Raw genomic sequence first — 25,387 nt, 5'->3', positions numbered from 1 at the left:
TTTTGCCGTCCTGCGTTTTCTTTCGGTTTTCATACTTGTTCTAACCTCCCGCCTAACCCTAACCTCTGCCAGCGTTTTCAGTTTTCTTTCTCTCACACTTTTCATGCTCTCTCTCACCCTTCCTCCTGCCTACACCGCACTTTTTTCTCATCCCTCCTCTCTCTCTCTCTCTCTCTCTCTCTCTCTCTCTCTCCCTCCGACTATGTTGTCTGCCTCAGCTGTTCTCAGTTGCTCTGTGTGCCTTATGCTGTGGGGACAGAGCAGAGCTGCGCTGAGTGGAGCTAAACCAGTCCAGAGGAGTGTAAAGTAGAAAGAGTGAGAGAGAGAGTCAACACAGATTGTACAGGCAAGCAGTGTGGATTAACAGCAGAAACAAAACTGGACCACTTTTTTTTTCCCTTTCTGATACAGGTACTAGATACCAAGATAGAATGTGGATGGTGAGCTAAATGGAGCTGCATGCTCTGTGCCAAGACAAGAAAGTATGGCAGTTATACCATGACCTTGCTGCTCCTCATAGCTTAGTTTGTTTAAGTTAAGCTTCCGCTCGCTGTTGTGGAAAAAGCTCTCTCGCTGTGACGTTGACCCATAATACCCAGCCCGTCTTGCAGGTTCTGCCTCCCGTGGCTTTGGACCGGCTTTCCACCTCTGGCAAAGAAAGAGTTGTTTTTTTTTTGATTTGGCAAGGGACAAGACCCACTCAGAGGCAGTCCGGACAAATCCACTAGCATCACAGGACGACAGATATATTTCTTCGACGACAGAAATATTTCCTCTAAAAGCCATTCCTCTGCTCGATCAGATCTTTGACTGACATCCAGTATCTTTAACATTGCACTGGAGGCGTACACAGAAAGTGCTGCTCTGCCTTCTGTTGCCTCGGGACCATGGGCACTCTCTGGGGCAGCGTTGCGGTTTTATTCGGGGTGTTCCTGTGCAGGACAGAAGGTAGTGGAGCCCAAAAGAACAAGAACAACGCCCCCCGGCTAAAACTCTCATATAAAGGTGAGTTCCAAGCTCTTGTGATTGTCATTTAAAACTATAGGATTCACCTCTTTCACTTTGATGGAAGCCAAGAGTAGAAAAGAGACTTACTTCTTCACCTGACCGCAAAACCGATTCACAAAGATGCTGTAACTCCGACTGCCGTGCCACCAAAAAAAAAAACAGAAAAACTGAATTCGGGCAACTACAACCCGTACATTTGTCCTTGTCTACCAGACGCTTCGACATCAATTCTGATATTTCAGCTGTAGATAATTTATTCCTGGTAACATATGTATCGTAACCAGTCAAAAAAACAGTCGTATTCAATTGAGCAAGTGACATGTACATTTTATTAATTTTGGATGCCCTGTCTAAAGGTGCTAAGGAAGTTCTTGTCTGAGCAGGCAGCTGAGATGGACAAAGCTTCATGAGAGCATTTCTGTGAAAAGGGTAAATTATCTATTTAGAATAATAGGGGCTGTGTGGAGCAGGGGGTCAGATCGGTCGTCCCCGCAATTGAACGTTCCCGGTTCGATTTCCGGTTGTTACTAATCTGTCAAGGTGTTGTTGAGCAAATCACCGAACCCCTGGCGCTGGTCTTTCCGCTCGGGGTTCGTGCGTGACGGGTTAAACGCAATGCTCAAATTTCACCGATGTTAGTGTTATATGCATAACTGAATGTGATGAATAAAGGGGTTTCTATTCGATTATTACAACAAACGATCGGAATAACTTTACTCACTGTGATACATTCGGTATTTTACTTCCAAATCAAATGAAAAACGCTCGCCTCACTTTGTAACTGCAGATTTGTTCATGTACAAAAGTCAGCCTGTGATTCATTCTCTCTTCCTGTCTCACTGTCCCTGTTTTGATCAACTGCAGTGTCAGGTTTGCAATGAAAAGTGATGCCCGACACGGATTGCCTGGCAGTTGAGCTTCATTTATCCCTCTCTCGATTTCCTTTTTTTTTTTTTTTTTTCGCATGTCATTTTCCCCTCTGCTCTTTAGTGATTGGTAATTATACTCAGGATGAATGGTGCAGGTCTGTTTCAGCAGATGGCTTTCTCAAAGTGAAATGTTCCTCCCTCAGCACTGGGAAATCCGTAATTATACACACAAGCATGAGCGCACGCACACACACACACACACACACACACACACGCCAAAAAATACACACTTACTTTCACACACCCACACACAAATACTTGGAGTCGCATGGCCATCTGTAGATAGCTAATGATACCTGTGAGCGTATCAGTCAGTTAAAACCACATGCTGTCAGTTTGGTAAAACACGCCCATGCAGTGATATCTCTATAACAAAGTCAGACCTCCAGGTAGCAGCCTGGGCTGCCTGGTTGGCTGCCGTCTGGAAATTCAGTACTTCCATTAGACTCCATTTGCATTTTGGCTGGTGAGAATAATATCTGGCATCATTATTGGCTGAGGTCAAGGACAAAGCGCAATTTTAGTCTTGATGATTTTTTTTTTTTTCTTCCACACAGTACTAGAGAATTTCAGCGCACAATATTTTTTTTTTGTACTTTCCATTTGGCAAGTGACATGGGATTATTGTATTATGAATCATTTATATCATCACATAAATGATTTATTACCCCTGCGATAGGTGAACTGGGATCAGACTTACCAATTGAAAAGAAGAAATCACAGTGGTGAATTAAAGACCGCTGCCATGCTAAACATCTTGAAAAGTTTCCAGTGCATTGGAAAAATAAAGTGAATTATTATCACATGGGATCTTGAGGTGAGAGAACTATGACCTCCTGAGGTGACAAAAAAATAGTGGGAGAATCAGTCTTAGTCTGAATTAATCTACCAATGCGAATAAAGAAGGCAGTATGTCTTTACACATCTTTCGTTCTTATGAAAAATCAATTATATGATTGCAACAGGGAGCTATTGATTATAAAAGATAGCAGTGGAGCTTGTTACTTACCCTATTGGTAATAATCAGAGTTTTGCACAGAAAATACTCATTGCTGTTAATTCATAGCAGCCACACGAGTACAATGGCATGAATCTTCAACGTTGCAATCGTTTTTTTTAATTCTGAACTACAGGCTGGAATTGTATTTGTACCCGTAATGGCTTTTTAAATTCAGTCTAGAAAGTAATAAAACCATTATTTCACCAATCACAAAATTACATTGCATTTTTCTGTTTATTTTGAATACATTCTACATTTGGAATCAAGTAGCATCTTTATGTCTTGCTATTCATAAACATCTTAATGTTCAGCCCTTAGTTGGATTGTTTATGTTTACATGCTTTTAAACCCTGAGTGACTTTTAATGGCCACAGGAAGTGATCTTCAACACTCACGGGACACAGAATTTGCAGGAATTCTGATAGTTTTGTGCCTTTTTTTCTATAATACATGATGGACATTTCCTTGCAAGTCCTTTCCTTTTACAATTGCAAATGTTGAATTTAATATGATGATATTTTGGCAACATTAATACTGAGTCTATCTTTTATAATAATTATAATACTGTATCTGTAAAGACATCAATATATACCAATCCCACTCTCATGCCTTGCAAATGAAAGCAATATATAAGTGTGTATGTATGTATGTATTCATAAGTATTTATATACATATATCTTTTGACCACAAAGTTTATTTGCTGCAAGACAATTCACAAGTGGCGGAAAATTAACAAGTGTGTGTGTGTGTGTGTGTGTGTGTAATGAGCGTTGTGTATCCAGACTTTCCTTTATCTATTTTACGTTTAATCAGAATATTTAACTTGTTGGATATGTTTTATTGGCTTAATTTAGTTTGACGAAAAAAACATATAAATTCTTGGTTCATTGAAATATTTGCTGCTTACATCAGGCATGGTTGAATGTGAGGTTTAATGAACTCATTGTCAGGCAGTGCCATCCGCCACACGTTAAAGTCATAGTCGTTGAATGAAATGACTGTTCCGGGGCCAAGCATCTGTTTTCACAAATACAGTATAGCACCACACAAGTTATTGTTTAGATGTGTTTCTGCTTTTCCTAAGGAAGCACTTAGATAAAACTCCCTATGCCCTCCAGTTAAGAAAGAAAAAGAGAAAGACAGAGGGAATGTAGGGTAAAAGAGTTTATTTTTATCAGTCTCACATGGGACTGTTGATTCTTTGCATCCATTCCATCTCCCCTCTTATCTCTCTCTCTCTCTCTCTCTCTTCCTCTCTTTTCTTTCACTTTCCATTTTCCTTTCCCTTCTTGTCACTCTCTCACAATCTCATTGTATCAAAGTATCTAAGTGTGGGCGAAAAGGATGACAAAAAAAAGTGTTTTGTAAGTAAGGACAGTTGGTTAAGCTGTTTTACTTACTTGGTTCCTGTAGGAAATAAGAGAAAGTAAGCAATAAAAACAGCTGGTTTACATGAGCGGCCTCAGGCCTGCCTTAAAAAGCTGTTGAGCGAAAGAGAAAATGAGTTAAATGTGGAGATACAGCAAGTGACACCTGCCAAGGATCCTCCAATCCACCTGTCTCTGTCTCTCTATATGCTTCTTAATTTCATAATTAATTTAATACACCATACCATCTCAATATCAATTAATACCACCCAATACCCCCACAAAAGTGTGTGTGTGTGTGTGTGTGTGTGTGTGTGCTAGACTCAAATCATTCACAATTTAAACATTAAACGTCATTAAATTGAAATCTTTATCATTTTTAATGAACGGTATCCAAACATTATTTAGGTCTGTATTTACAAATCTGTTAGTAATCGGATACCTGAGGGGAAACACCCTTGGCACATGTCATAGATTGGAAACATCCCATTTCTTTTACAAAAACACACCTCGTATAATACTTCATAAACATACACGCACACAGAGATACACACAATGCCCACAGAGTGTATGTCTCTCAATGATTATCTTTTAGTAACTTAGCAGTAGTCTCTACTGAATGGCCTGTTGCCATGGACACTACTCCCAAAGACAGCCTTTACAAACCAGAGACCAATTTATTTGTATTGTGGGTGGATGCGGTGATGCTCCCCCTCCTTACTCATAGATTCAGTTTCACGTGAAATAATAAATCGTGCCCGTGCTTGTCTAGCTGTGAATAGAAACAGGTGAATTATTCCCGAAGCAAGTGTTTGTTTCCTTTGGTTTCAATATCGGGCCGTACAAAATAAGACAATCTGTTTGTGTAATCCCGGGGTTAATTCCGCGAGTATAACTGCGTTGTTGGATTTTTTTATATAGTGTTTGTTTTCCAAACGACGTAGCTGTGTGTTATTTAATAGCTCCGTGTTGAAAGGAAAGCATGGATACTGCAATGTAGAACACGTATTCTGCGTCTTTCTCTATATGTCTCGCTGCTTCACTCACAAGCATTGTCTTAATACAGGTGAAAAAGGGTCAGAGGTAACAGGCGGGTCGTATTGTGCTGTCAGAGTAGGGCTTATAGTGGATCCACTAATGATTGATCACCATGGCTACAGAGGAACATAAATCTGGGACACAGCTTTGGACGGTGCCGAGCAGTACTTCAAAACCAAGTTTTTTGTGTCCTTGAGTTTCTTTCCTTTCTTGGTGAGGGAGCTGTGTTTTGTGGTGCTTAGTAATTCACAAAAAAAAAAAAAAAACACCAGAATTTAATATTAAAAAATACCAAAAAAAAAAAGAAAAATTGTGAAAAAATAAAGTCCAAGTTGAACAGCACTGTCAGTAATTAATAAGTACATGAAAACACCATGTTTGGTGACCTGGTAAATAAAATACATTTTCATTTTAATTGAGAGTAAGTAACTCCAGACATAAAAATAGTATCATACGCTTAGAATAGGTTTTGAATTTTAAACCAAGTCTATCCTTTGTCTAAATAGCTTACATTGCATTAAATTGGTCCTTTATGAGCTAAAATGCTTTCAAATCCCTGTGAAAATCATGTTTATTTGTCAAGTTCTCAGAAGAATTTCGGAGTGTGTAGTCATAGTATCTGAGGGCTGGGATCACTCCATGCCCGGAGTTCAGAACGTTTAAGTCTCGTCTCATCGGCAGCGAGAAACAAAAAAAAAAAGCGAGTTTTTCAATGTGCACAACAATGCAGACATCAAGTCGGACCATCTTTTGCTTTACGTGTACATGTGAATGACGCAACCATCCACCTATATTCCTGAGAAAATAGGTCAGTTTTGTTTATCTTTTATTTGTTTTTAATCGAGGGGGACACATAATTATCACGCTTTCTTTTTTTATTATGTTTACGCTTGAAAAGCCTCTTTTTTGACATTTAACCAGTTATTAAATCCTGTTTTTTTTTTTTTCGCCTTTATTAACTTTCATTTTATATTTTGTCCCCATACTATTATCTAAATAACATTTTCAATTTTTTCTTTTTAAAATAATTATGTCATTTTAATTGTAGCACATAATATTCTCTGCCCTATCATGTGTGCGTGGGTGTGTTTGTGTGTGTGTGTAAAATTTCTTTTAACTGGATTTGAAAACATAGCAAAAAAACAAATAAACAATATGAGAATGACATACTCCTGTCCCACTGTCAAAAAAAAAAAAAAAAAAATCCTAACCCATTTTTCCCTGTTTTAAATATCTCAGTAGAATTACACGGACAAAGGTCAACGCCTTGCCTCCTCTGATATGTTTGTTTCTCTCCAACTGGCTTTGCTTGAGCTTGTCTTCTCACTCTCTCGAGTTCTGACACACTTTGAAGAAGGGAAATTCTCCCTGCTAAAACATTCATGAGCATTCTTGGTATTTACTTTCAGAAAAAGAGAGAGAGAGAGAGAGAGAGAGAGAGAGAGAGAGGGAGCTCCAAAGAAACTGTTTTTCGTGCGTGATTTTCCACCCATTTGTGTGGGTGGTCAATGGGTGGCGGTGGGCGCGGGGGGGGGGGGGGGGGGTCGCTGTGTGGTTACCGTTTGTGGGTGAGAACAAAATGTAAGAGGGAGCGATCACGGATAATGCTTGCGTTTGTGTGTGCGTGTTTGCATGTGTGTGTGTTTGCATGTGTGTGTGTGCTACACAAAGGTGTCTCATCATGATGTTACTGTTATAAGGTTGTTACAGTTTTGAACGTTCCATGGTGAACACCCCATAGCCGGCATAGCCTGACATTACACAAGAAAAAAGTTAGTCCAACCCTCAGATAGTTGCTGTGGTTCAGAGAAATTGTGCAGTTGAAACGGTGGAACATTCGAAAAATTATACGAAATAATATATTCCTCCTATTTTTCCAGTGTGATAATAACGATGTCTGCTCGGCTGCTCCGGTCAAGGTCACTTCCTGCAGACAGTTTAATCGTTTTTTCCCATCGTTGGCTCTCATTTGCTGGCATCACCTGCTCAGACCAGATTTGCTTGGCAGTTATCCTTTACTATCAGCCATCTTGCCTGGCTCTGATATACAATTTATAGTCCTGAAATCATTTAGTTACACTTAGATCCAAGGTTACGTTCAGCTCTGCTAGAGAAGTAAGCAGAAAAACCTTTTCTGTTCTGATGTATTCAGCGCATCCAAGAGTCAGGAGTATTTCTTGAGTCGTGGTCGACCCCGGTATTGAAAGTAATACTGTTTCTTCAATACAGCCATTTGACATAACATAAACCATTTGAAATAAACATCTACCTGTATCGGTTTTCATGCCACCCACACTTACAGAGTGCCATTTTTCAAGGTAATCATGCTGTGTCCATTCCGCTTTTCCCTGCAGAAATGCTGGAGTCTAACAACCTTGTGACGTTTGAAGGGCTGGCCAACAGCTCTTCTTACCACACTTTCCTGTTGGATGAGGAGAAGGGAAGACTTGTGGTGGGAGCCAAGGACCACATCTTCTCCTTCAACCTTCTCAATATCAGCAAAGATTTTGCACAGGTTCAACTTCTGTTTGGTTTCTGGCCTTCTCGTTTTGTCCTTTTCATTTTTTTATACATCTATCGCATCCAAAAAAATTCGACGAATCTCCTTCTCGAGTGTCAATCGGAAGCTATTCTTTTTTCCGTACTCTTTTTTCCTGTTTCTACAGAAAAAAAATGCCTCATTAATATTTTAAATCTGTGCTGTCACATGCTATCACATGGTGTGCCAGGCATGTTAGCTACCCTCCACTCACCTGGATAAATAATGGAGTAAACTGAAACAAAATGGATAACAAATCACATTGCGACCCCTTCAGTCCCCTCACACATGCACACACAAAGGTACAGCTCTGTTGAGCGCTTCTGTAGAATTGATTCTTTTCTATCTGTCCTTGTTGAATAGCAATGTGTGTGTTGCAGATCCCCTGGCCACCTTCGCCCAACAGAAGAGATGAATGCAAGTGGGCGGGAAAAGATCTCTCGGTAATAGAATCATCCGCACGTATCCATGGTATTTATTTTCTCTGCGCGCTGACGTATGTTATCTGACATACGGACCACATGCTGCCAATCTTACAGCCTGCGCTGGGATCATCGTTTGACCTGAATCACTTGCCCAGCTCCTGGGAACTCAGTTTGAACGTGTCAAGCTGAGGGAATCGGCATGCTTTAGGGCAAATCTAGTGGTATTAAACCAGGCTTAAAAAAAAAGACCGTCACACTCTCAGGGATCTCAGGATTTAGTGTCGCTATGATAACCGATTGTAAATTTCCATTATTTAAATTTGTGCTGTTGAATCATCTCCCGACGTCGATCAATTCCGCTCCGCTTAAATCTAAAGATTTGGGTTTCGCTTGTCTTCTGATTGGAATTTTGTTAAATATGAAGCTGATAAAAGCTGGGATATTCAGCTGTTACAATCCCATGTCCCGGGCTTGTTAAAGTTTAAGAATAGCTCGTAATGCGTCATGAAACACGTTGAAAACACACTGAAAGGTTGTCTCTACCCCTCACAGAGCGCACGATGAATCCTGCCTTGAATAGCGCCGATTAGCCAATGGACTGGAACGTGAAATCACGGGCAAAGCTGTTTGTGCAGCAATTCACAGCTTGGGCATTGTCCAAGGGAAGCTCTTCTGCCCTTCAATTCCTTTGTATTAATGAAAGGCCATGAAATCCTTTATGTGTTTTCTGTAAACATTATGGCATAGATGAATAGTTCCCCGAGGGATTATTTATCCCTCATAGAATCAGAGGCAGTTGAGAATTAAAGCGAGGCAGGGAATGGATGAAGTGTGAATTTGCTGATGCTCTCCGTTGAATTGTGAGTGCACGTATTTCGCTCTTTAAGGTTTCCATCCAAATACAGGTGTTGTAAGACAGTGAGATCCTTCTACAAATAATGATTTGCCAATTTTTTTGAACTTATAATCTGAATGTTCAGCCGGGATATTAATTGTAACAGATCCAAAAAAACAAACACCTCTTCAACTAAACCGAGCCGGCCGATGACCCAGTAAATTCAGATTAACTTAGTCATGCATATTATGTGTCATTATTCTTTTTTTTTTCTTGTTAATATGTGATGACACAGTCACTTTTAATTTGAGGTCAGGTCTGCTGAGGCACGTGCTGCAAGAACACACGGTAATTGACGTGCCATATGGCGCTTGAGCCATGCATACACACTCAAACACACACACACACACACACACACTTTCATGTGGTATTGTGTATTAAATAATTTTGAGATTAAGCTTTATATATGTTAGAATATCAACATTATTGAATCACTGAATAACCTAAATTCTTGTTGCATTGATACAATATATTATGTATTACAACATGTTTTATTATACTTTAGTTTTTGTTTTTGGTCTAATAATCGTACACTTTTGCTGACTTGTTCCTGCAGTCTAACTTCATGCTGTAGTTTTCTGGCATCAATTCTGGATACATAACAATACTGGGGATGCATGCTAGTGATTTGTTGTGAACTAGATTTGTGAAGTGCTGCACTGTGGAAGATGAAAAAATAGGACATGATCTTGGATGATTATGCTAAATCAGGCCACGAAATTATTCTGAGAATTATTAGTCAGCAGAGTTGTGATGTACTATATCACGCGTCTTTTCTCAGAGGAAATACAAAAGAGTTCGGTCAGTTGTGCACAGATGTGTCTACAAACACGTATAAGGTTTTCCTCTTTGAGGGATCTGTTTGTTTATCCTGCAGATCACAGTAAAATGGATTGGCCGGGACATTATTAACTACTCTTTGGCGGTCATTCTTGTATTAAGACTTCAATATCCAGCACACGGAGACTGGACAGCATAAATCGTTGTCTTGATTTCGATCTTCACTGCCAACTTGTAAACGTTTATGACTAAAATGAACATCAGGGATATTGTTATTCTCAGAGGACTTGGGAGAAGATAGCCCCTTAGCTAGCCTTGCAGTGCTCTTCTGATAGCATCTTTAACACTATTACCATATTTGTTAGTTTAGAAGTTTATTAGGACAGTGTACAAATACATGAAGCACAGAGGCAGAGATGTTTATACCAGATTATAGCTCATAGCTAATTTCCATCTGTAGTCCATTGTCCGTTATAAATGTTATCGAGTGTACCTTACACAGTGTTGGCACTTAAGCATGTACCACATACAGTATTTATATATGTATATGTATATATATATGCACATGTAAAAGTAATTTAAACCCCCGCTGTGATCATTTTAGCAATGGTAAGTACTTTGGGGAGCAAACTTTGTCGTAAAGCCATACATATTTACAAGGTGAAAACAATACGAGCTGCACTCTGTAGACGGCGGTGACATCTTAAACTGATGAACTGAACTGCAACCATAGTCATTCTGAGAGGACTACAACCGTGAACTCATTTTTTTCATCGCAATGAAAAAAACTACTCAAAATGTGAGCGATATATTTATTCTTTATCTTTGTCTCATCAGAGGGAGTGTGCCAACATCATTAAGGTGCTGCAACCATTTAACCAGACTCATCTGTATGTGTGTGGGACAGGAGCCTTCCATCCTGTGTGTGCCTACCTGGAGGTGGGCAAGAAACCAGAGGTAGAGTCAACAAATTATATCATATATTTAACAACATAGTGCCTGATAAAATAGATTTTTCTTAAAGTTGTCTGAATAAGCTGTATGAAATCAATGTGGATTTCCATGTCTGCTCCTCTGCATGAATAAAAGCTTTGCTAAGTCTTTAAAAATTGTTTCATTCAGCAAAATGAAGTGGAAAATCAAACATTGGGTTTCAGTAGAATTTGCCGTTCATCACACTAATATGGAACCACTTTGCATGATTGAGTGTGAGTGTGTGTGTGTGTGTGTGTGTGTGTGTGTGAGAGAGAGAAGGAAATTACTGTCATCTCTTTCAAGTGTCACTGAGAAAAACTTGTAAATGTGTTGTTCCCTTCAGTTCTACAGTTATTTATAAACAATTAGAGGAAAAGAACATTTGTGTGTTCTCTGACAATTTTTCTTTAATTACTTATTCATATTTATTAGTTTATATTCTTTTCAGACTCTTTTTTTATCTAGCGGAAACGTGGTTCAAAGCAAGACCGCTAGATTATTTAAGATTTTAATTACATTTTTTTGCAAATGAAAATCAGACTTAACAATTGTGATCAAACCAACACTAGCTGGATCAAACAGCAATGTCATTTATATACAAAATGTTCAAAACTGCTGCAAGTTTAATATTTCAACACTTTGATTGTTTGGATTTGTTTATTTTCTTTTTCTATTTTTTTTTTTTTTTTTATTACTTTTGGAAGAAAATGTATACCAAAATGGAAAAAAAAAATGACCTAGAATAATGTATATCTGCTGAATTAAAAAAATGATACAAATCTGTAAACAAAACTTTTAGTGTCCCCACATTACAGTTCACATCTTTGTGAGTGACTTTCCATTTATTTTGTATAGGACAGTATTTTCAGATTGGAGCCTCATACAGAAAACGGCAGAGGAAAAAGTCCGTACGATCCAAAGCTGCTCACTGCTTCCATGCTTATTGGTAAGTGACAGACTGGAAACTCCGGTGCTGCTTTTACGTGGACAAAAACATCATACAAAACACGGGAACGTGAAAAGCAAGCACAGCTTTCCTCTTTCATTTTGCTACGTATAAAAGGTGTAAAGTAAGCGGTAGCCCTGTCATTTATTTCAAATGGATATACTTTGTGGTGTGTGTTTACGCTCTGAACTCCTCATTGGCAAAATTGTAAACTCTATTTCAGTTTGACTTTACGTCCTTCAATTCCCGGGTGTGTGTTAACAGCTGCCGCTTTACTTTTCAATTAACAAACAACTTTTGGCCACATTTTTTTTTTTTTTTTTTTTAAAAAAGACAGAACTCTGAGCATTACTTTACTGCCCAACACCAATTAATGCCAGTCACATTCTGTTATATCACAACCTTTACCATAACAGATGGCCATTTTCCAGCCCATCGCTCCTCATCTGCGCTCCTCTCTCATTGTCCTCTCCTACCAGAAGTGTTATGCACAGCCCCGTCTCATACCGCTGTCCCTCCCTATCTGTTCCTCCATGCATTCATCCAACTCCCAGACCCCACATCACCATTTTAATGTCACTTTCAACATCCAAACGCCCCTCCTGTCACTCACTTTGTGTTGTCGTTGGACACCATTTCTACCTGTGCAGTTGAGCTCCCGTGCTAATCGCTCAGGAACTTACGTCTGCATCGTGGGGAAGCGATCACAGCAGATGTTTGTCTCGTCCGGTGTTGATAACATTAAATAAACATTCTGCCCGCAGATGGAGAACTATATGCCGGAACGTCAGCTGACTTCATGGGGCGAGACTTTGCTATTTTCCGTACTCTGGGAAAACATCATCCAATCAGGACAGAACAGCATGATTCCCGCTGGCTAAACGGTAAGGCCACGGTTTTATAAAAAAAAAAAATAAAAAAAAAACAGAAATATGACTTGTTAGCAAATTTGTACGGACATGAAATAAATGTGTTAATGTGTGCCGCAGATCCCCGGTTCGTAGGTGTCCATCTGATTCCAGAGAGCGATAACCCGGAGGACGATAAAATTTACTTGTTCTTCAGAGAAAACGCTATCGACGGAGAGCATGCCGGGAAAGCCACGCACGCTCGCATCGGCCAGCTTTGTAAAGTACGCGTTCATTTATTCGCCCGCGTGTTCAAGACAATCCACTCACAGGGGTCGAAACACATGCACGCACAGAAACATGAACACACTACATTATGTGAAACCCTTGATGGGTGTCTGAGTGGCTTTTATAATGAAAGCTTTCAGGGGCGGTTATATATGATTATATTGGTTCATGCGTTAGCTCTGTTGTGCACAATTCAATCAGCTCAGAAGACAGGAACCTGACAGAAATGTTAAATGTCACCAGAGCTGAAGAGACAATACGGCTGTTATGCTAATGCCAGGGACCGGTGCTGGTGATCGGGCTCGCTGCACCCTCCAGCCCCTGAGGATCATTATGCTAAATCAGTGTTACTGGATCAGAGTTAACATTTCAAATCCTATTCATATGTTTAGGGGGGAAAACCCACCAAGATGAGCGATGCCCCGCTACAACTTCCCATTTAACGGCTTATCCCGCTTAACAGCGTGATTGCCCAGAATCTCAGGAATCTGTTATGCTAAACACAGCACAAGCCATTTATTGTGCAATATGTGGTACCGGGTAATGGACCCGTTATAATTTTTCTGCCATAAATTATCACCGAATAGATTTTTTTTGTGTGTTTCTACGCTATGTTATCTAACAACAATGGTGCTGAGGAGTTATTTAAAACACACCTAGTTCAAGACACACTCGCAGGGGTAGTTTGTTTCCTTTCTAAATAAAGAATATAAAACTCATCCTGCGCTCCTTAATAATCAGCCTGCCTTAATGAAATGTGAGTCTTCTAAATAATCTGCGCCTGTGTTAAATTTAAATTTACTCGATGGAATGTGTGAATATGTGAAAAAGAAATAGTCTGAAAAAAGGTCAAAACACAACACGATCATTGTGCAAAGAAATCACCACCACAGTGATGTACAACTCGTAAGATCAAGAAAAAAGAAAGCTTCAACAAAGTACAACTTATATGCGAGATTAAATATTATTTTATCTAAAATGCAAGACATGTATCTTTTGATGTTACACCTGCAAATAGTCTTGGTATTCTCAGTAACCCATGAATACTGTGAGCAGCATGACATTGGAAGGGTTGGAAATGAATTTGCTTTATTTTTGATCCTATATTACGGTGAAACAGGCATATCGTGATTACGTTAGTGAGAATCTTAGCTTCAGTGAAAAAAATACTTTAGGTGTTTTCTAATGAGGATGGATGCAGAATGAAAAAGCCCATGTTGCAAATGCTGGAAAGCTTTTCTGTCCTTCCCTCTGCCATGAAGCTAGAATGAAATCTGACCTTTTGACCTTTCTGACAGAATGATATGGGAGGTCACAGAAGTCTGGTAAATAAGTGGACCACCTTCTTAAAGGCTCGACTTATTTGCTCCGTGCCCGGCAGCAATGGGATTGACACACATTTTGATGAGCTACGTGAGTAACGGATTCTTGCGTTGTTCTGCTGCTCCCTTTAAAAACGGGTGTGTCTAATAAACCTTTTCTTTGGGTTTCAGAGGATGTTTTTGTTATGAGCACAAAGGATCCAAAGAACCCCGTTATCTATGCTGTGTTTACCACGTCCAGGTACTGCGGATGGCTTTCGAATGGCTTATAACCAGACCCTTAATGAAGCCTCGAAACCTTTGGCGCAATTATTTTTCAATTTCCTTCGTTTGCGATGTTTTTTCTGCACCAGCAACATCTTCAGAGGCTCGGCTGTGTGTATGTATAGCATGGCGGACATCAGGAGGGTGTTTCTGGGTCCCTACGCTCATAGAGACGGACCCAACTATCAGTGGGTACCCTTCCAGGGACGCGTTCCTTACCCGAGGCCAGGCACAGTGAGTTCGACTTTTAAAGGAACTAAAAAAAAAGACTTTTCCAGCAAATATGTTGGAATAATTCCACATTCCATCCACAGTGTCCCAGCAAGACATTTGGAGGTTTCGACACAACCAAAGACCTGCCCGATGAAGTTGTGACTTTTGCCAGAAGCCACCCGGCCATGTTCAACCCCATCTATCCGATTAATCATGGACCAATAATAGTGAAGACAGATGTGGACTATCAGTTCACGCAAATCGTGGTAGATAAAGTTGAAGCAGAAGATGGGCTGTATGATGTCATGTTCATTGGGACGGGTACGAATAATCGTCAGAAATTTGCAACTAAAGTGAAACGCTTAATTCACACCGATACAAAGAGCGCACTTCCATGTATTAACGATAGAAATGTGTATTATTGTTTGCTAGATAAGGGGACGATTCTGAAAGTGGTCTCCATTCCTAGAGGCTCCTGGCATGAGCTGGAAGAAGTCCTGCTGGAGGAAATGACCGTCTTCAGAGTAAGTCCTTCTCTCATCACTTGTATTACTTCTCCAGGTGGGTGCGGTAATCCTTAGGGTTTTTTTTTAATTTTATCCTGTTATTTTATTACAGAAGCCAACAGCAATAACAGTGATGGAACTTTCAACTAAACAGGTAATTAGCGTGATGAATAGTATCAGCAAAGGGCAGAGAGATTAGACTAAGTTCCCTTGACATAAGTCCAATAAACAATGTATGCTGCATGAAAAAAGTTTGGATTCAGCCAACAGCACTGTATGTTTTTCATTATCTTAAATTTTGATGGTTAGATTTTTCCTTAAAAGCTTAAAATGGCTTGCATGTGTTTTTTTTCTTTGATTAATATGAACAGGGAAGTTACTGTCGATGTATTTACAAAAATCAACTTTTGATTCGTGTGCCAATGTTACAAAGTAAGGATTTTTAAATATTTTTGGAAATATAAAACCAAAACATCAGACTGGGTTTAGTTATCAGAGGCCATGAATGAAAAATCCTTACCTGTTGTAAAAGCACTGGATAGTTACTTTAAATATTCTATCACTTTTGAATTTGCTCAGTTTTTTCTCACTGTATAGTTATAATTCACAGCGGCAATACTTTCAGGATTTCAATTTTTGGATTGTTCAGGGTAATTTTACATCGGCCTTTTTACGACAGATAGTGCACAGATGGACATCGAGCTGAAGGTCATTCCCGCCTGTCTGCTTTTGTTGCGTTTAATGAAATACATATTTAATGAAATACAATGAAAGCATTTGTTGTTTGTGTTGAGAAAAGCCTGATAGCACAACATGTGGTTGCCTTTGCTTGTTAGACAATAACTCATCCCGCAGTTAAGATCTTTCTCCGTCCGCCTCCCTAAAACCATTTCTTTTTACCCGTCTTTTACAGCAACAATTATACCTCGGATCAGACATCGGCGTTTCCCAGATGCCATTGCATCGGTGTGAGGTTTATGGGAAAGCCTGTGCTGAATGCTGCCTGGCCAGGGATCCGTACTGCGCTTGGGATGGTGTTGAGTGCTCCAGATACTTCCCCATGGCTAAGCGGTATTTAAGAAGCGCTGCAACTACATGCATGTGTCCATGTGTGTAACACTAAATGGAAATGTTGGCACACACGCAGTCATAGAAAGTCGTAGGCAATTTGCTCTTTGCCTAGAATTTTCCTGGCAACGCTTTTTCAAAAGGATTTCCAGCCCAACTATTTAGAACAAAACTAAGTAATATGTTTGAGAGAATAAACCCGACATTGAAACATAAAAAAGACGACTTCTTTGTTACACTTCAACAACCTCTGTAACTTTCGTCACAGTCAACCATTTGTCGCACAAATTACAAGTTACATATTTAATAAGCAATGTAATATTAATCATTTTAAGGTGAATATTGTCCCGTACTTATTTTGGAATAGCGCGCTAGTCAATGTGCTGAACATTATGAATGTTATCAGTGTTGTCGGTAGAGCATGTTTTCACCCCGCGGCGCTGGGAGGAGCGCCCGCTACAGCTGGTCGATTTCCAAGGGTGCACTGACTTCCTCCAACTTCTTTGCGGCATAAGAGCTTTTTGCTGAGCTTGTTCTAAATATCTGTCTCGAAGAGCATCCCAAAATATACCTGCGGCTACAAAACATGAGGACAATCTAGAGAAAAGGCTACATTCCCTTTATCTATTTTTGAAATGATCTATATAAAGTACATTTATGGTACATGCAGAAATCAATCTTGTTGAAAAATGACCTTCTTTTTTTTTTTAATCCAGGCCTTAATGAGGGAAACCTAGATCTGGGTTTCATGCGAAAGCTAAGGACACAGCCAGACTGTAGTTGGAAGCTGTGAAATCATTTTCAGTTTGCCAGAAACCACCAAAAATATCAGGTCACGTTTCTGCCAGAAAGCTAGTACATGAAACTAACGTCAGTGGTGTTTTATGATTTTCTTGGTGAGCCAGGGGTGAAACAGGCGTTAGAGGTTTGGCAGTAGCCGTGCACTGATCACGCAGTCTGTTTACTTGTGTGCTTGCTGCACAACCTCCCACTCATCGCTCCATTGGGTGTATTGATTTGAAAGCGAGCTGCAGGTTGCCGCTATTAGTTGCACTCCAGAATCCTACACGAACAAAAAAAAAGGAGGCAACCGGAATAAATTCTCACATCAAATCACAAAAACCCCGATACCGAACTAAAACCGGGCTTGAAATTTAGCAGTTTTCCGTGGGGTCTCCATAAGTGTGTTCCGTTATTGTTTCCACCAAATATCTAAAGAGTTATGTTTAACACGGTTCGAAATCTGCAAGATCTGCTTCCCATAGAGGCTGCTGTTGTTGATTAGGTTGGAGTTCCTCTGTCATATACCCTGTAATTAAAGTTATTTTATGAGTCTGTAAGCCGTCTGCAGTTACAGTTTACCCAGTCGAGGTGGCCTCCATTACCGCCGAACATTCAAACCGCATTAAGATTCACACCTACACACACACGCACAGCGCAAGAGCTCTCTTGATATAAAAGATAAATGTGAAAAGGGGCCTGCTTGACTTGAAATTATTTGCCGTTTCTGCAGGAGAACAAGGAGACAAGATATCAGGAACGGAGACCCACTCACTCAGTGCTCAGATTTGCAACACCAAGGTAAATATGCAGACTAGAATGCGGCGTGTCAGTAATCTTGTCACATTCAACTGAGAAATTGTTTTTTGTTTTTTTTGCCTAGATGAACTGAGCGGGCAGAAAACTCTCTTTGATAAAATTGTGTACGGCGTGGAGAACAGCAGCACTTTCCTTGAATGTAGCCCAAAGTCCCAGAGAGCGATGACATACTGGCAGTACCAACGCTCAATGGATGACCACAAACAAGAGGTTAGCACTTATCTGTTTGTCACATTCATTTTATTCTAATAAAATCTCAAAGCAGCGCAGATGACTTAATGACTGAGGGAACTTTGTAACCTGTCGACCGAAATGCTTTAAGAATCTGTTTTTTTTTTTTTTTTTTTTCGCAAGGCCATTGTAGAGCAAAGGGTTAGTCCGCTGGATCCATCATGCAGATTAGTTGACGGTTCACAGGGAGGAGGGGGGAGTGACCCTGGGGGGGGCGAGTTGTATCCCACAGCAACCATGAATGGGGACATAACTGCAGCGGAACTGAATTGTAAATTCTCGGGCCATAGTGTGCCACCAGTAGCGTCGGAGCAGGAAACCAAGAGTATGATGATAACCTGGGCGACACGTCAACTTTGTGGCGTGACCACACCGAAGGACCCGAGTCCCGAACAAATAGGCGGGTTGAAGAGCTGTTTCTGGATCTGGTTTGGTTTGTGGGGCCTCCTGGATTAAAAAGTCTCCACATCCCGTGTAGAGGGTCAAATCATACTGCATGAAGGCAGAAAGGTCTCGGCCTCTGAAGCCTCTATATCAGGAGCGGATTTGCGTGACGGTGCATCTGGTCTCTTCTTCTTAGAGCCAGAGCGGTAGGTGAAGAAAAAGTTGAAGCATCCCTGAAGGAGCTTAGCAAGGCTGCCAAGAGTTCAATCTCTTAGCTGAGCATAAATAAAAGATTTTTATGACGTGTCCATACCACAAAAGGTTTTTAACACTCCAGCCAGTGTCTCTTTTCCTGCAAGACTAGGACCGGAGCCAGCGGTTCACCAGTTGATGAAGTGATAGCTTCACTCAGCCGGGATGAATCGTCTGAAGAAGAAGACATTGGTCAAAGTTTGTGGTCTATCGGGGAGAATTAGAAAGAGCTTCTCCCACCCCCTTTATCAGCAGACATCTTTCTCTACTAGGAATTGAATGCAGGGTTGGGCTGTGAGAGAACAGGGGTCGAATTAAATAGTTGTTCAAGCCTAATGAAAGTCGCTGCCTCCTGAGTCCAGCTGAAAGGGACTGTATTAGAGGTTAGCTTAGTCAGAGGTGCAGCGACTGTACTGAAACTCCTAAGAAACCTGCAGTAGAAAGCGGCTAAACTTTGACAATTTTGTCGTTTTTAGATCGGAGTCAGCCGCTCTGCTAACATCCGAACCGTTTTAAGCCGTTCCGTCTCGATGACGAAACCGAAAACTTACTGGGGAAACATGAAATTCACAGTTCCCTGCTTTAACGCGGCTTATTTTCTAAATGTCTCTGAAGCACTAGGCAAATTGGTGAGGTCCCTTTTTCATTTTTAGAAAAAAAAAAAAAGAATGCTGTCCAAATAGACAAAGACAAATCAGTTCAACATGTTTTAAAAAAAAAAAATCACTGGAAAACAGTGGGGGCATTTTTGAGCCCAAAAGGAATGACCGGATACTCCAAATGAGCGTTCGTTCGTGTCTTAAAGGCCGCTAGTCCTTATTTACTAGAGCGGTCGTCCCCCAAATTAGGAGATTGGCGGATTTATTCACATCTCCTTCTGTCTGAGAGCTGAAATGTACTCAGGCAAAACACTGAACCCCAAATAATTTCCGTTGGCCTGCTTTGCACATTTAATGTAGTGTTTTGAGACTGCCGGGCGTGAGAAGTGTTGTAAGTTAAGACCAACAAAACAGTGAGATGCATCCGGAGGGGAAAGTAGGAAGAAGTTAGGATCCCCAGTAATTCTCTGGGGCACTGATGTGCCTTTTACCCCTGACCTCAACAAACATCCCCACCAGGAGTGTCCGTTTGTCCTCGGTAGAAACAGAAGCTGGCCTCCATGCCGGTGCTGGTGCTCAGCTGGGGGTCATTTGGATGACCGAGCCGCATCCTCTGTATGGACCGGGAAGGAGGCCTTGTGAAGGCATCAGGCTACGGTGACTGTTTTGACAAGATGATTGGCTGAGTTTCAAAGGGAGGAGGGCATGAATCACCAGGGGAACAGAACAGGCCCCGGCAACGTAGCGCAGGTCAGTCAGGAAAAGGTCAAGCATCAAAGGGGTAGTGCAGATTAGGGATGGGTGTAGGCAAACTTGGCTTTCCTGTACAGAGAGACAGGAGACAGAATGACGCAGAGGTCAAACATGATCCGGCGCTGAGGACTCGGACGCGGGGAGTTTTAATACGACGGATCTGGTGATGAGGGAGATAGGAAACGGGTGTGCAGCTGCACAACTGCATTAACAATCCCTAACCTGCAGGGGAGAGGACACAACAAGAGAAAAAAGGCCAAGAACACAAAGATTTTTTTTTTTTTACTCAAGAAGAAATGACGATCAGCAACAATTATTGCACCCATCTGTTGTTGGATTTCAAACTAAAATAATGTTTTCTTTTTTATCATGTGGATTTTTCATTCTGCTCTTCACACTATCTGCCAATTTTCTCCTCCTATAGATCAAATCAGAGGAACGTTTGATTCGCACAGAGCAGGGGCTCTTAATTCGCACACTTGACAAGAGGGATTCTGGCATCTACCTGTGCCAGGCAGTGGAACATGGCTTCATGCAAACAGTTCTGAAGGTGACTTTAGAGGTCATTGATACTGAGCGCCTCGAGGATTTGCTACATCATGATGCCGAGGCGACTGCTAGTACCCCCGTCCAGGACTTTTCCTTACCTCGAGAAACATCTAATCAGAAGTTGTGGTACAGAGACTTCCTGTCATTGGTCAACCACCCGACTCTGAATAGTGTGGACGAGTTTTGTGAGCAGGTTTGGAAGAAAGAGAAAAAGCACAAGAAACAGAAAACTCAGCTGGTGCAGCAAGTACAGCAGCAGCAGCAGCAGCAGCAGCAGCAGCAGCAGCAACATCAGAGGGTTCTAGTGAACAATCGCAGCCAAATGCATGCCCAAGGTCTGGCAGCAAAGTGGAAACACCTGCAAGAGAAGCAGAAAGGACGGAACCGTAGGACCCACGAAGTGGAGAGAGCGCCCCGCAGCGTGTGACCTCCAAGTTCTGACCTAAACTCTCCAAACGGAAATGCAGCCAATATCCATTCAGTACCCCAGATTAACTTACTCCTCCTTACCCTTCAAACTGACGGACGGACTTCTTCTTCCCTGACCGGATAGAGAAAAAAAAACAAAAAACTGTATTAGCACCCAGATCGTCCGACTGGTGAGTTCTGTGCGTGGGCAGCCATGTTTACAGTTTACATCAGTAAAGAGGACTGCAGGAAGCAAGATGCTGTATCACAACGGAGCGTATTATCTCAGCCGGCCTCCGTGGCCTGAAAACTGCCTAAGGACAGTGTAAAACAGCACAAAAAAAAACTGAAAAATCTTAAGCCGCCCTATAATTACGACTGACTCGATGTGGGGATAGTTGTGTGCTTGGCATTGTCTCATAGAATCCTAATCTTTGTCAGTGTGAAAAAAGAGAGGGATGTTATCAACTGAACATAAAGTGGATTATTGTACACGAAATATTAGCACAAAATAAGTTAGGCACACGGAAAGCTCGAGATGGAATATTTGGATTCTTTAGAGAAAAACAAAAATGCCCAAGAACTGCACAAACTGGGTGCCACACTGACCATTTGTCAACAATATAAGGATGTAGCTGTATAAATACTGAATTCTGAGACATCTCATACAAAAGGGAATGCCTTCCAGTTTTGTTATTCCTCATGACACAAGTGTTTTTAAGAAAATGTTGAGAAGAGTTGTTAAACAGGGAGATTTCGTACGCGACTGTGTGTCTACGCCATAGATAAGCTTCACAAAGAAAGGTTTTATTTTTCTGTTTTGTATCTTTTTCACGTGATATTTTTCCCTCCAGTGTGGTCATAAGGCTGACTGTCACAACGTCTACCAACTGCATCATCTCAGTGCATAAACTGTCATGAGTTACTCCATGTTCATTTCATTTTGCCTCTAAAGTTTTTGTTTCCACAATATGTGTATTTATTGATATATAATTATGTGCATTGTGATATTTCCTAATGCGTGTCTTTTTATTTCCCCAAAATAATGACTTTTCAGTCATTTCTCACGATGGATTCAATTTCCCGATGAATAGAACTAATCTTTTAAATCGATGTATTAACACAAATACTTTAATACAAGTGGGAATAGCAATGAGTCACTTCAAATCCGGTATATGTAATGTAAATAATATACACATTACATAGCAAATGCACTGAGCAATAAGAGTATCCAAACTGTTTTTTTTGCTTCCAGAATGATCACTTCTTCACAGCCCGGTGCAACTATCTTACAGCATGTAATGTAAAATCTCTAGGTCTGTGACATAGCTGTTATTATATAGTGCACACACACACACACACACACGCACACACACACACACACACACACACACCGACTAAAGTAGCTGTGAACATGTACATTTAAATGCTACGTTCCATGTTTGATAAGTATGACACTGTGTACTAGTGCATGAGAATACTATTGTAGTGTTCCTGTTTTGCTATAGCAATGATATCCTAGTCTGATGTTGTCACTGTTACTATATTAACTATTTCAAAGTTGTAAATACATTTTCTCCTATAATTCTAAAGTATCTAATTAATAACTCCTGAGGTAGGTATTCCAAAAAAAAAAAAATGACAAGGTCAACTTTCATCGAGATTTCATTGTGTCTTCAAACAGTCACACGCAATAGTCCCAACACAAAGGGCAACGGCGTCCATGGAGCTTTGCAACACATCAGTAGGTCAGACGACATTGTCCGTTGCGTGTTCACGAGCTTCGTGTATCTGTGTAATCAAAACCAGAGGAAGTTGACGATCGGCTTTCATCGTTCTTGGAAAAATATTTTTGGTAACTTTACAAGTTGGACACCTTTGGCGTGGAACATTTAATAATGACGGGCTAATGATAAGATCATCATTATGAAGAGAGAGTATCTGGTTCCTTACAGCATCAGACTTGGACATATGGTGAAAGTGAGGAAATAAAGTACTGCTGCTGCTTTTTGGCATGATGATGATGATGTATTCTGCTGATCTAATAAATGTTTCTTCATAACGTGCTGGTTTTCATTAAATCTACTTTTAATTATGTCCCGTCAAAAGCATGCGCTGAGTGAAATGAAAAACATTTACATAGATTATCAGCTTAGATTCTGGAGTACCTTGCTGTGTTTACTCCCACATTCATCAAAAAAATCTGTCAAAAGCAATGCAACTTTTTTTTACAGAGTTACTTCTGTAATTTTCATCAGTGCTGTACACTGATATAAAAACATAGCTGGGATAATACAGATTATACGTCTGGAAAACAAAAGAAAACACTCAGACACACGTTTAAAAAAAATCATGTTTTTTTCGATCGGTGGATTTCATACGTCAATAAACAGACAGTAAAGCAGCAAATGAATGACTTTTAATCATAAATAATGAGCTAATTTGGTCAGAAATAATGGAAGTAACATAAGGTCTTCTAAAGTTTTCAGCTCATCTGTTTTACATACATGTAACATTATGTTTATACTCAGCAACAAAACAATAAAACCACAGGAAAACAAAAACTCCCGAGACGACCGTTAACCGTGCTAGATTTCTGGTATCAGGTGGTACTAATATAAAACCAAATGATCATCTTTACATGGGGAAAAAAGTGACTTTATATTTTCCATGTGATTTTCAATAAAATATTGACAAAGAGCTATACTTTGGTATGAATGTAGTGGTCTCTGAGAAGAAATTTAAAGCAGATTTCACACTGACTTCTCAATAGTATGTCTGCTCACAATTTTAGTCACCTTTTTCTTTGTTCAAAAGCCAGTCAGCGCATATTTCAAGTGGACTTTGAACCAAACCCCTATGGCCCGTGCAACTGCTGCTACGGAAGGTTGCGGTTTAGGGCTGAATTCTTTTAAATGATTGAAAGGTGGGAGGGCTTCATTTGTCATAGTGATAACTGGGAGAGCGGTGTTATCCTTCCAGAAAGAGACTTTTCAAGATAATCTGAATATCGTGAAGCCGGAGGGTGGATGTCAATAGCGGATTGATTTAAAACTCACCAACTCAACATAAGTGTATGAGTCTGTAAGAAATCTGCTCGGTCATTTCAAGTAACACTTCCTCTGTGTTATTCACGGCAGTCTGTCACTTGGGTTTCGGAAAACGGAGCAAGACTGCCCTCTGGTGACTCTGGGCTCCCTTTCCTTTCCCCTACAATATTATTATAGTTCCAAGGTCCAACACCACCAATGGAAAAAAGGAGTTCCAGCTTCCAAGTAAAATCCACGGAGGAATGAATGGGATTTTGCCAAAGCGTTTTAAAAAAAGGAACACTTCATTCAGTGGAAAATCTGACACATGACTGATGGAGAGCAATTACATTTCTTGTTAAAAATATTGTATTTGATGAAGAGTGCACTCAATATAGATAGAGCATGTTTCCTCCAGGTTATAAAACTCAAGATGTCAGTCAAAACGCCCGTTCACGTTATATTGAATGATCTATTTCTTTTTTTGAAAGACTATAAACATTATCTGAATTGAAAAGAAAGTGGTGAAAATGAAGTTGATCAGGAATAAACAGGATGGAATCAAAGTAAATATGTAAGAGCTATTGTTTACATTGCACAATGTGGGATTTTTTTTTTTTTCTATCTTCAACTTGCAGCTTTTTCTTGCAGCTTAAAGAAAAAGGCATCAGACGAGTCCCCCTCCCATTAGGGGGCTTGCAAAACATTTTAAATGGAGCGGTGATGGAGTCATTTGTTTTACTCCAGTGACAATACTGGGCTGATACCTCGCTGGGTGCTGTAGGGTTATCTGAAGATATGTACTTACACATGCACAACACATGCACAGATTGTTAGTGCTTTCAAACATGTCTGTTCACTGTCAGTTAAACAGAAAAAAAAAACATTGGTTTATCTCTATGATTAATGGGAGATTACAAAAGTTCAGCATCCTAACACTGCCTTGCTCCTGAGGTGACCTCAAAGTTCTTATCACTTATGACCAGACAGCAAATTAAATTCTCCCTCCTCAACTGCCAGTGTCCTCATTATATTTAACAATAAGATGTCCTGCAAAACAGGTACACATCCCTTCCCTCAGAGATATGGTTTATATTGAATTTTTCCCCTCAATGCAATTTCAGTTGTTCTCAAAGACTAGCGGAAAGATATTGTTTTTGACGTCTTTAACA

At 40.3% G+C, this 25,387-nt stretch overlaps 1 protein-coding gene across 1 annotated transcript; it reads left to right on the top strand.

Annotated features, from left to right (window-relative positions):
• Positions 1-249: 249 nt before the first annotated feature.
• sema3ab (sema domain, immunoglobulin domain (Ig), short basic domain, secreted, (semaphorin) 3Ab) lies at positions 250-23,248 on the top strand. Its single transcript, XM_086162997.1, has 17 exons — positions 250-1,005; positions 7,697-7,857; positions 8,262-8,324; positions 10,819-10,938; positions 11,812-11,902; positions 12,667-12,786; positions 12,892-13,034; positions 14,337-14,451; positions 14,532-14,601; positions 14,714-14,858; positions 14,939-15,158; positions 15,270-15,361; positions 15,456-15,497; positions 16,257-16,414; positions 17,925-17,992; positions 18,075-18,220; positions 20,654-23,248. The coding sequence occupies exons 1-17, from the start codon at positions 888-890 to the stop codon at positions 21,203-21,205; spliced, it is 2,424 nt and encodes an 807-aa protein (XP_086019123.1). The 5' UTR covers positions 250-887; the 3' UTR covers positions 21,206-23,248.
• The last annotated feature ends 2,139 nt before the right edge of the window (positions 23,249-25,387 follow it).

The sequence above is a fragment of the Fistularia commersonii genome, chromosome 17, assembly GCF_037954325.1.
Source record: "Fistularia commersonii isolate RoL2024-O1a breed Wild chromosome 17, RoL_Fcom_v1.0, whole genome shotgun sequence".
Classification (NCBI taxonomy): domain Eukaryota; kingdom Metazoa; phylum Chordata; class Actinopteri; order Syngnathiformes; family Fistulariidae; genus Fistularia; species Fistularia commersonii.
This window is presented reverse-complemented; position numbering and strand designations above follow the sequence as displayed.